Raw genomic sequence first — 11,612 nt, forward strand, 5'->3', positions numbered from 1 at the left:
TTCCAGTCCAAGAACGCCCCTGGCTCTCATAGTTCTCCAAGGGGGGGCCCCCTCGCTCTCAGGGACCACTGAAGTTCTCATGTAGCCATGCGTTAGAGCAGAAGTAGAATATAAAATCAAATTACTTCTGACTACATTATCCCAACGCCGTGGCTTTCCTAAGCTTTGAGTCTTCCAATCTGTGCTGCAGGGCCGTTGTACCAGTTACTCTTTTTCTGCCGAGAGACTTCTACAAGGAGAAACTGTCTGAGATATAGCAAAAGGCTTGAGAAACGGAGATGGGTGTCAGATAATGCCCTCGAGGGCTTCGTAGAGTGACAGAACGTTGAGGAGGTCGTGCCCTGGGAGGCAAGGTGTGGGCTCGAGGGAGAGGTTTTGGCACGATTCTTGGTAATCTGACTCCCTGAGGAGAACCAAAAGTCAGTACAATCTTTGGGAAATCTAAGGGAAAAATGAAGAGACCTGAATTGTAGACCTGAGCCTTGGAGAATCTGCAGTCGTTCTAAGCAACCGGTGGACACCATCCTCGCCCCCTGAAAGCATGGCGAATCTGGGCCTTAAGGACAAAGCGATGATTGAAACAGAAAGTCGGACTCACAGATGAGCTTTGCGTTTGAAGAGAGTGTTGGACTCAAAGTGGTGGTGGTGCTTGGATGTTTTCGCAGTTGCTCGTACGAGCACCATTGACCAAGGCTCAGGGGAAGACGAGATGTAGAAGCTGGGCCGGGAAAAGTACTCTCCCTTTGACAACGAATGTCAGTCAAATCAAAGAGCAACAAAATGGCTTGACAAAAGACTATCAAACTAGGTATAACAAAAGTATCTTCGACCTGACCGGAAAGGCAGTGTGTGCTACCGTGGCCCCGACGAGGTGCGCGGGAAATCTCGAAGCTGAGTCATCAAAGGGCTGATTTGGACTTCATCAGTGCGGATGGTTTGGTGAGGATCATCACGTTTGCTTCTAGCAGGCTACCCTTTGTTCTTGAAAAAGAGGATATTGTTTGATTTATTCTTGTGCGACGAGAGGACGAGAGGCCCTTACTAGTCACCTTGGAAAATTCTGTCTTCGAAGACTCTACAACCTGGCCGCCCATCTGCATCCATTGCATCTGAAGTTAGAGAGACATTTCTAACCGTATCTAGTTTCACACTTGTCAATGAACCTTTGAAAAGCTCGTCAGCTTCCTACAGCTAGGCGAAACGATTCAGGGAGAGACCAAGACAAATTGACTTTCTGAGGAAGTGCACCAACATCACTGGCCAATCTACTCCTCCCTGTAAGCCCCAGATAGTGGCGGACCTTCCCTTCTTTGCCTGATCTCGTCATCTGCTAACACAGCTTCCCAGACATCTTTGAAATCAGAGAAGCCCTCGAGCTCTTGTGCCCCCCGCGAGAAACATCCCCGTTCCCAGCCCCCCCTACCAACGTTACATCACCTACGAGAACGACAGCAAGGAAGACGACCTCGTTATCGATTTATTTTGAATATCAATATCATTGGAATCTCCTGAAACGTTGAAACGGGACCGCAGGACCGTTGAGCTTGTCCGTGCTGTCCTATCAAGAGCTACCTGTTGAAGAGGCGCCGTCCTACTGGTGCTGGAGAAGTCAGAAATAGAAGAAGGGGGACTAGTGACGGCCTTTTTCTTTCAAGTCCTAAGAGACCACCTTGGGGATGTCAATAGAATGGGTCTTGAATACCACGAGCACTTTAAACTTTGAAAATGTTGATGGGATTCTGGTTGCCAAACACATTTAGCCGTCACAGCACCGTTGACTATGATTGTTTTGCTGACTTGGATTGGTAGTGTCATCTGGTATTTGTCGCCAGCCTTGGTGTCCGCTGGGCTGGGGGTGTTCCACCCCGTTAGTTTTCCGCACACAAACCGCCCGGATTTCCCCTCGAAGGGCTTCTGGACTGCCCTGACTGGCTGCGAATGGCTCCCAGAAACGTCCCGAGACTAGGAAGAGGGAGTGTAGGGGCATTTACGTCCCAACGCCAATGTCCTTGAGGGTGGCCGTTCCAGTGGCCCAGTTCACCCCGTGAAGCAGCCATTCAATTCACCACATCGACGGGATTTGGGATGAACAACCCGCCACGACATGGATGAGATGATGTAGCAAGTCAAAAAGGTTAATGAATCTAATCTATCTTTAAATATAATGTACCCAACCATCCATTCGACTTGATGGGTCAACGGGGCTAGGTGATCCCATTCGATTTGACAGACCAACGGCCTTCTGACAGAAACCCGGCCTGGCAGCGTTGTCTTGCCTACCCATCAACGCACTTTCAGAATCCTGGCCGGGGACACTGCTGATGCATGGCGTGTTCGTGGTCACATCATCATGATTCATGACCGATGCAGGCTGAACGCCCCTGAAATAAGAAGAAATGGCAAAAAGAAATGGCTTGCCGTCAGCAAGACTCGAACTTGCGTTTTCAGTGCTTCAAGAGACCACAAACTGATGTACTAACCCCTATACGATGACGGCTTGTCGGGTGTTTGTTGAAGGGTGGTGTCGTATCAGTGACTATGTCTCCCCGCGGGGTGGTTCGGGCCTCCTAAGCCAAAGCGCCACCATTGAGGCAAAACAGTGCGGCACCGACAAGATGCTGACTTCCTGTGATAAGTGTCTGCATTACTCCAGATGCTACCCCAAGATTCCTAGCAGTAGCTAGGGCATGGCTGACGCTAGGTGTATAGATGACACGGGAATTCTGGTGCAACCTCCTCCATGCTTCACCACATGCCCTCTGAGATACGATTTCGGGACCAGAAATTATGGCTACTCGGTAATTAGATCATGGTTTCACAAGGAAGAGGTTGGCTCTGACCTGGGGTGGGTTCAGCATCGAACCCCTGCCTTGGATCGTACAGAGTGAAGATGACGTGGTGAATTTGGACGCGGCAGAGAACTTTGGCCAAGCGCTTGAGCACTGATACTTCATCCCTCTGGTTTGAGACTTGACCAAAGATCAACATACGCGTAGGGGCGGCTCTGTCTAGGGGTCAGCGTGATACTGGCAGCAGCCATCAAGACACGGCACCTTTGGCCCTGTGTGTTATCAATGAACCACTCAGCAGCTTTGACAACACTCATCTCATTATGGGCACCGTCAAGAAACCAGTTGAACTTATCCTGTACCATATGCTGGAACCGACCCGGCCACGAAAACTGACTTATTCCCTGGGCTTTATCCGAGGATGACAATGGTCCAGCGTTCTTTTCCCGGAGAAAACGATCAGCAGCTGCCAGTGCAACAGAGCAATTAATACGCTGTACATAGTGCCTCAGTTGGGGTGCATCTTCCGGGAGAGTCGAGTTCAACTCGACAAACTCAAGGTTAACCCCTTTCTCTGATGAGCGACTCCTAAGAACCTCGGCCGCAGAAGCTTCTTGGAGAGACGAGAGTGCAGGGGATCCGGTTTTGAAGATGCCTGCTTTGTGCCAGGCAATGTCCTCAATGGTAGGCCCCAGCTGCTTCACATGGTCCATCCCGAGTGTAGTGATGACGGACAAGATGGGGTGCTCGATGACGTTGGTAGCGTCGTACTCGCCTCCGTGATGAGTCTCAACGATGGCTGCTTCAACGCCCTCTCTGATAAAGGTATGGAAAGAGACCAGGGCGAGAAGCTGAAGGTAACGTGGCAAGGTTTCTGAACTTCCAGTCAGTGCATTCCACACCTCGAAGAAGTATCTTGCGAAAAGGTTCTGGTCAATGGGTTGGAAATCGAGGCGGATTCTCTCCTCAGGATATATGAGATGCGGCGATGTGTAGATGCCCGTCTTGCGTGGGAAGCCGGCTCGTTTCCCGTAAGCTCTGAGGAATGATTCGATGAAGGCGCAGGTGCTGCCTTTTCCCTTGGTACCGGCGACATGGATGACGTTGAGGCGGTCGATGTCAGCTGTCTTTGTTCTTGGTCAGAGTAGCTCCGAGGTTTTCGAAAAGGACATACCGAGTGACCAATACGATGAAGCCATTCCTTCATTCCGGCTATGCTTGGAGTTCCTCTTAGGTCGGGATTCCCACCCTTGCTCGGAATACCACCGAGAACCGGGACAGTGCAATCTGGCTTTGCGCTTGGTCTCTTCGGGCGGCGCCGAGTGTTGAGAATATCGATGGCATTCTGGTTAGGGTTAGATGTATTTTGATAGAGAACTGCCTAGTTCACCTTGTAGTCCCTGTTTGTTTGTGGCAATGCGGTGTCACTGTCCATTATAAATACTCGGCCAAACGGCGACAAAACCCTCCAATGTTTGAAGTATCCGAGAAACCAGCTTTTGTGGTTTCTGAATGACAAACGGAGAGGAGACATCTTTTCAATTTGACGGGACTGGGCTGATTTCTAACTAGAGCCCTAGCAGCGAGAGAGAACAAAGAACTGTACCCCCTTGCTTACACCTTTGCCTTCCAACCCTGATCTAGCTTCTTAGCCCTGATGCCTTTGGCGATAACAAAGGAACAGCTGCCAAGAATCAAGCAGCTCCCCGCAAAAGCCTGGGCCCCGACGTACTGACCACCCTGCGCTTTGATAATAGCCCCAGCGATTGGCTGGCCCGTCAGCGTCGCGAAGCTAACAATCGTAAAAGCCATGCCAAGCCTGGTGCCCTGCCTGCTAGGATCGGATGTCATGCTGCTGAGGCCGACGGGGAACATGCTTTGCACACCTCCAGTCCATATCCCGTAGATGGCGGCCCAGATGAATAGGCCTGTGGTGGACTTTATGGCTGCCCAGCAGTACATCATTACCCCGGTTACGAGAGCCAACGGGATCTGGACTGTGAGGCATCCGTAGCGGTCTGCGATGTAGTTTGGTATGACACGGCCGATTGCGCCAGTTCCGTTAAGGACTAGGAGGACGTCGAGGGATTTGGTGAAGCTGACGCCGAGGACGTCTCGAGCATAAGCTGCGAGGTAGTAGAAGGCAAAGTACACTCCCCAGAAAGCCTGGATTTGTTAGTCAGCCCTTGGATATTTAAGTTGATAGGGGAGAGAGAACCCACCATGAAAGAACCAAGGACGTAGAAGGAGTATTCAAGTTCCTTAAACGCAGACCATTCAACCAATGGCCCCGACCTACGGGGTGGGATCCGAGACTTGAGGAAGCAAGCTGCTACTCCCAGAGTTCCAAGCTGGACAAAGGCAATGGCACGGATGGCCCAAGGAAATCCAACCGAAGGTAGGAGCTGCCTCATGATACTCGGGTAGACCAAACCTCCAGTAGCACTCCCGGCGGCAGCGACCCCCATGGCTAGAGCACGGCGCTTCTCAAAGTATGTCGATATGGTAGCCATCGAGGGACAAAAGATGAAGCCGTTGCCTAGACCCATGCAGATTCCTTGAGCGAGGAAGAATTGCCAGTACGTCTTGCAGAAGGAGGTAGCGAAGCAACCGACGATAACGAGGAGGAAGCCTAGAGCGAAGAGCTGTCGAAAGTATCCCGCGTCCGTCATGCGGCCGGTAAAGGTTCCGACAAAGAAGAGGAAAAAGACTTCGAAGGAGCCGATCCAGGATATATCGGAGGGGGCGCGGTTGAGCATTTGGGCGTAGTATGGTTGGAAGACGCCGAACGAGTTGATGATGCCCCTGGGAGAGGTTAGATGCGTGACACAAGATGGGAGAGTATACTTGCCAGCTATTCATGACGACGAAATGGCCGCTCACGACTTTCGGTCTGTCAGGATATGAGCTCCGTGATGTTGTGCGTGAGTGTCAACTCACCGACCATCCAAGCTATCCATCCTCCGTCTGGTGCAGGGCCTGGGTCTTGGTATTGCTGTTCCACATCTTGCCGACGATTTGCTTGAGACGCGGTCTCTGCCTCGGTATACACAGCCTTTTCGTCACGGTTGTTTCCCGGGGATGTCTCATCGACCTTGGCTGTGTCAGTTACTGGGCTGGTGGCTTGGTCAGGGCGCATACCCGTTGAGTTTCAGAGACGGAACGCGAAGCCGATTGGCCACGCGAGGTAGTGATGTCATCCATTTCAACGCTTTACGGTGCGAAAGCTCTCCTCGTAACGTGCTGAAACCTGTCTTGCTATGTGCAACGAAGGGTTCGTTGCTGCAACAGAACTGGAGATCGGATTCATAATCAATGGGAAATAAAGGATTGCGGGGATAAACATTTCCGATTATTTTGTACGGATACGGTATCAAAGAGTGGAGAGGGAGAGGCCAGCGAGCGCCGAGGGCCGAGTCAAATAGCCTGAACGGATACAGGACGGATCGTCGGTGTTCAAGAGTCATCCACGAGTTACAAGGCTTTAGGATCATTATTACAACTATTCTCTATTTCAAACAAATAAACACAATCAACATATGTCAGTAAAACCACCAATTTCACCCCGAGCCTTGGCATCGGAAAAGTTGAAACCGGTATCCGATCTGGATCACCAGGGGTCTCATACATGTACGGGTAGCCGTACAAATAAGATCACGTGATCATCACACGGCTAGGCGTACAAACAAGATCTATTATGTAAGCCCCTACAAGTTGCGCTGAAGGCCCTGAGCGTGCTAAATTATAGGCCTTAATTCCACTGAAATATAGGCCTTGAATGCGCTGAAGCCGGGCAGAGCAACGGCTTGCAAAGGCAGCTTGCAACGGCTTGCAAAGGCAGCTTGCAACGGCTTGCAAAGGCCGCTTGCAACCACCTTGCAATAAGCTCAAGGTCCTGTGGCTAAGTGTGGCTCTGGTGGCTGATAGAACCTGGCTTTTGATTGGCTTATCTAGGGCTGAGTCATTAGATTCTTATGTGTACGGGTAGCCGTATAAAATATCACGTGATCTTATTTGTACGGCTACCCGTACATGTATGAGACCCCGGATCACCAAGATAGCTGAGTCAGCATCCTTGGCGTTGACTCGGGACTCCCAACCGACATCCGTAGCATTAACCATGACGGGAATAACAACGGACAATTTCCCGAAGACAAATTGCATCATGCTAAACAACTCCTCCGCGGACAAAGGAAACAGACACAATCAACCTGCAGCACCTACAAAGGCCCTTGGGTCATCATGCCGTAAGTGTCAAGATTGCATCAATCCGGCGAGCCATGATTGGTTGCACAATACGAGCCAACAAGCATCGCGGACCAGCTACGTAACTGTCCCGACAGTCAATATTGATTTGAATTTGTCAGGCCAGAGCCTCAAAGGCGCGCCCTGAGCTTGGCATCCTTTGGAATCATCTTTATTGCTGCGATAGTAGCATCCTCCCGGCAACTTGAGATGGCTGGCACACCATCCTTGATAGAAACCGACGCTGATGTGAGCGTCTTGGGTATGCCATGAACTCAAATGTCGGAAAGTTTTGTAATTCACCCGCAGCTGAAGTGACCACAGTGGTACAGAAAGATGGTTGACGATTGGCAATGCCAAGTTCTATATAGGTATGCTACATCCCCTTCCTCTGGTTGACATTCACAGCACACAACCATCAGTCACAGTTCATCACTAAACCAGCAACAGCATCTCACAATCACCAGAATGTCGACCACCATGAAAGCTATCGTCATCTCCGAGTTTGGTCCCGTCGAAAACCTCGTCATCAAGCAAGTCCCGAAACCGTCTGCCACAGTACCAGGCACAGCCCTCATCCGCATCAAGGCCTTTGGCATCAACCATGCCGAGATGCACATGCGTCGCGGAGAATGGGCTGAATCAGTTCCTATCAGCGGCATCGAATGCGTTGGGATCATTGAAGAGTGTCCGGGTGGCGAGTTTGCCCCTGGGACACCTGTGGCAGCGCTCATGGGAGGACTTGGTCGCACGATTCCAGGCAGCTACGCAGAGTATACGGTTGCAAATACTGCCAACATTGTTGCTCTGGGAAACCCTGATGAAGAGCTGCCCATCTCTTGGGCTGATGCTGCTGCTCTTCCGGAGAGCTACGCAACGGCCTGGACTTGCCTCTTCCGAAACCTGAACCTTCAACGAAGGCAAAGGATCCTCATCAGAGGTGCTACCTCCTCTTTTGGCCGAGCGGCTGTTAACCTAGCTGTCGAAGCGGGTGCCATTGTCACAGCCACAAGTCGCAGTGAAGCCAAGTTTGCGACACTCAAAGATCTCGGAGTCACTGAATGCGTTGTCGAAGCACCCAACCTCAGCGAACGTCTTAGCGAGGGCGGTGACTTCAACAAGTTCGACTGCGTGTTGGAATTGGTAGGCAACAGCACTGTTGTTGACTCACTGCGACTTGTCCGCCGTGACGGTCGGCTCTGTCTAGCCGGCTGGCTCGGAGGGCTCGACCCGATCAAAGGACCAGCAGGACCTGAGGAATCACGAGGCTTTAACCCACTCTTACAGATGGCGAGTGGCGTTCACTTTAGCTTCTTTGGCAGCTTTGTGTTTGGGAACAAAGACTTTCCTGTGTCTGATGTACCCTTGAAGAGTGTCCTGGAAAAGGTGGCGGAGGGCAAGATTGACGCCAAGCCGTGGAAAGTCTTTGCCTTTGAAGACATTCGGGCTGCTCATCAGGCTATGGAGAGCGGGCACACAGGTGGGAAGATGGTGGTTGTAGTTGACTAGTTTCAGGGAGAAATACAGACATCCAAGTCTTTCGAGTTCCTTCGCAAATAAGAGTCCAAGCCTCCAGTAAGTCGAATATGTGCAATATTACCTGCCCAATGAATCGCGCCGAGAGAACGACACGATCTTTGATCAGACTTTCGTCCATCATCGACATGAATCGCTGCCTAGGCCGTCATGAGGTTTCCGACAAAGGTAATTTAGCCAGGTCCGAACGCGAATGACTGAACAAGAGTTTCGAGCACTAATTTAGGATTCTCTCGGTGTCCGTAACAAGGTCTTTTGTTGCGTTTGTAGAACATTCAGGAACCCATTCAGGCGCCCCATCCTCTACGTTTGTTATGAGCTGATAAAATGGCGACTTTGACTCGCAGGTATAAATAACAAGATGTTCTTCTCGACGATCCCAGACCGGCTCACTCAACTCTGACCCTTTCTATCACCCCGACCTATTCTCCCACGCTTCCAAGTCCAAGACATCATGGCTCGCTCAAAGAACCTGCACCGCGCGAACCAGCGACTCGAATACGCTAAAGAGATTCAGTCTAAGATCCGGACATGGACCGTGGGAGAATTTTTTCGACTCAGTACAGTCCATCTCGCCCTCCTTATGATGGCACCGATGTCTGTTTTCCAGCCGGGTCGGATCCTGTCGCCAGTGGACCAGACAGAGGAGTTCCTGCATCTTGGTCTGACAACGTTCCCTCCATTAGTTCGACACTGTGAGTCCTGCTGGTTGAATACCTTTGAATAGTATGTTCAAAAACTAACAGGTTTTAGTCTTGGAACAGTCCCTCATTTCTCAAAGCCGCAACGATGACCCAGCCAGCCAGCCCGAGAAGAACCTGTGTCTCCAGCGAGATGGAAACGTCTGCGTCTTCACAGGAAATCCCAACCCGAGAGTATGCCATATACTCCCTCCTTCGTGGGGCCACAGCAAGGCAGCCATGAAGAAGACTCTGTTGTTGCGTCCATCAATAAACGCCCTCATGGGAACCGACTGGATGCATCAACACGATAAACACATTCGTGACGCGGACAGAATTTGGAATATGCTTTGTCTCAACGAAAAGCTTCATGAACTTTGGGCACGTGGCTTATGTGCGTTTAAAGGCATCAGAGTTCAGCACCTGAGCCACCGCGAGTCTGTCGTCGTTCTCGAGTTTCACTGGATGCCGAAACTGGAGAACACCAAGCCAATGGTGCACGCGGAGCTTGGGGGGAAGAAGAATGACTGGACCAAGATGGTCCATGTCATGAACCAACTCCATGCCTCGCAATTGCCAGTGGCAGCCCAAAACGTTCCACCAGGGTTGTCAATTCCATCGGGGAAGCGCATCGACATCCGGATGGCAAGGAGAGAAGCCGCCAGCTTCAAGGCCATGATTGACTTGCAATGGGCCTGCATCTCCGCGGCAGCTCTGAGCGGCGCTACATCGCCTGGGATGCTGCATGAATACGAGCCATACTGGTGGAGATCTGACGAGGCGTACTGGTGGAAATGTGAAGAGGGCAAGAGGTTCAGTGTCTTATCATGGCTTGAGAAAATCGACTAGACATGGACGGTTGGTACGAGGTGGTACGTGGCATGGGTTGCCTTTGAGGAGAAATGGCTTTATGAGACAAAAGTTGGAATAAATATACCATGGTGTCGCAAGATAATGACATACTGTTTATTTGCACCGTTTCTTAACAACTGCCGAGAACCTTCGAATGTTGGATACGAGAAGGAATAAAGCCACCTGTGAGAAAACAAATCCTTCTCGTAGACGAAACGTGCAGGCGGGCTCGTATGATGCTAGGAGGAATAACGTCCAGACCCCGCGATACATGCTTTTGGACGCCTCTGCTTCAAATAACGATTGATGAGGGTAAAGGAACAAGTGTAAGACCAGTGCTGTGGTGCAAGGAGGAAGTCAAGTTGGCCTCGATTTCGAAGAGGTTTTACCGGCTTCCCGAGCAGGTCACATTTATACCCCTATCTCAACGCATGACACCCAGCAGTGGTATTCTAAAGAACTTTACGGAAGGGGATCTATACGAGCTTGAGGCCTCCAACTGAGCTGACTCTGAGCAAGTTACCAAGCCAATTATATCCCGATGGGATGTTGCAATCCTACGTCGCATCATTCGCCCTTATGGGCCCGTCGGAGTTTTCTGATCTGACCTAATGTGGGGAAGTTAGATCTAGGATCGACAGATTCCCTGCGTGTCATATGATTCATGTAAGTGGAGAGCGAGCCAAGAGCTGACAGGTCTGATGGAGCGCGTCATTCCCCACGGAATGGGGGCGAGTGATATATCTGCGTCACTGGATTACTATAATTAGGTGAGAGCTATACGAGGTTCTAGGAAGAGGCATATGCGGCGACCTGTAGGAATATATAAAGGACGTCTTGGGGACTGTGGATTGATGTTGAATCAAGCAGGCTTACTCGAATAACCTTGACCAAACTATAACACAACTCATCAAGACCTTCCACTCAACCATCATGCGCTTCACCAACTCCCTCTTCACAGCCGTTGCTGCCCTCGCATCTACCGCCTCAGCCGGAAACATGGGCGTCGCCAACATCCTCGCCATCACAGGTCCATCCGGCGGTCAACACACAGAAAAGACAGTCACCGTACCCTTCGGCCAGCTCACTCACTACGACCTGGCCATCAGCGAGCTCCGCCTCGAGAGCATCGCCGTAACGCTCCCCGGCGGCGCCATCGAACCCGACATTCAGGACATCACATGTCAGATGTACAAGGACGAGCATGGCCTGGATCCTGGTAGCAGGGAGTTTACTATTAATCGACCTGCGCTATTGAGTACGAATACTGTTCAGTTTGGATGGGTGCTGTGCTATGTTGAGGTTGAGAAATAGGGGTAGACTATGGTTCAAATGTTGAGCTCTTTGGGGATTGCTTTGTTTCATTCTGCCTGTCCTACTTATACTTTAGACCTTTTGTTCATGGCCATGGTCGATACTTTATATGAGCACTCTACAACCTGAACGTTTCACTGTGAGCAAAAACTTACAACCTCCATCGGGTATTCCGGATCTCTCCTTTTTTTTCAAT

The 11,612-nt window shown here is 50.8% G+C and overlaps 5 protein-coding genes across 5 annotated transcripts; 3 read left to right on the plus strand and 2 right to left on the minus strand.

Moving 5' to 3' along the window:
• Nucleotides 1-3,079: 3,079 nt before the first annotated feature.
• NECHADRAFT_4290 (uncharacterized protein) lies at nt 3,080-4,008 on the minus strand (the record flags this gene model as incomplete). The annotated part of the gene is made up of 2 exons (XM_003045264.1): nt 3,080-3,916; nt 3,964-4,008. Coding segments are annotated over 2 exons (882 nt in total), but the record flags the coding sequence as incomplete, so codon positions are not given.
• A 395-nt stretch (nt 4,009-4,403) lies between these two features.
• On the minus strand, nt 4,404-5,928 carry NECHADRAFT_44133 (uncharacterized protein; the record flags this gene model as incomplete). Its single annotated transcript, XM_003045265.1, has 4 exons — nt 4,404-4,955; nt 5,012-5,594; nt 5,620-5,674; nt 5,730-5,928. The coding sequence occupies 4 exons, from the start codon at nt 5,926-5,928 to the stop codon at nt 4,404-4,406; spliced, it is 1,389 nt and encodes a 462-aa protein (XP_003045311.1).
• Nucleotides 5,929-7,031: 1,103 nt separating this feature from the next.
• Nucleotides 7,032-8,543, plus strand: NECHADRAFT_81934 (uncharacterized protein; the record flags this gene model as incomplete). Its single annotated transcript, XM_003044856.1, has 4 exons — nt 7,032-7,036; nt 7,157-7,283; nt 7,359-7,405; nt 7,463-8,543. The coding sequence occupies 4 exons, from the start codon at nt 7,032-7,034 to the stop codon at nt 8,541-8,543; spliced, it is 1,260 nt and encodes a 419-aa protein (XP_003044902.1).
• A 481-nt stretch (nt 8,544-9,024) lies between these two features.
• On the plus strand, nt 9,025-10,099 carry NECHADRAFT_81935 (uncharacterized protein; the record flags this gene model as incomplete). The annotated part of the gene is made up of 2 exons (XM_003044857.1): nt 9,025-9,265; nt 9,324-10,099. The coding sequence occupies 2 exons, from the start codon at nt 9,025-9,027 to the stop codon at nt 10,097-10,099; spliced, it is 1,017 nt and encodes a 338-aa protein (XP_003044903.1).
• A 936-nt stretch (nt 10,100-11,035) lies between these two features.
• NECHADRAFT_106217 (uncharacterized protein) lies at nt 11,036-11,416 on the plus strand (the record flags this gene model as incomplete). Its single annotated transcript, XM_003044858.1, has 1 exon — nt 11,036-11,416. One exon carries the CDS (start codon nt 11,036-11,038, stop codon nt 11,414-11,416), a length of 381 nt encoding a protein of 126 aa, XP_003044904.1.
• Nucleotides 11,417-11,612: the final 196 nt, after the last annotated feature.

The sequence above is a fragment of the Fusarium vanettenii genome, assembly GCF_000151355.1.
Source record: "Fusarium vanettenii 77-13-4 chromosome 6 genomic scaffold NECHAsca_20_chr6_4_0, whole genome shotgun sequence".
Classification (NCBI taxonomy): Eukaryota; Fungi; Ascomycota; class Sordariomycetes; order Hypocreales; family Nectriaceae; genus Fusarium; species Fusarium vanettenii.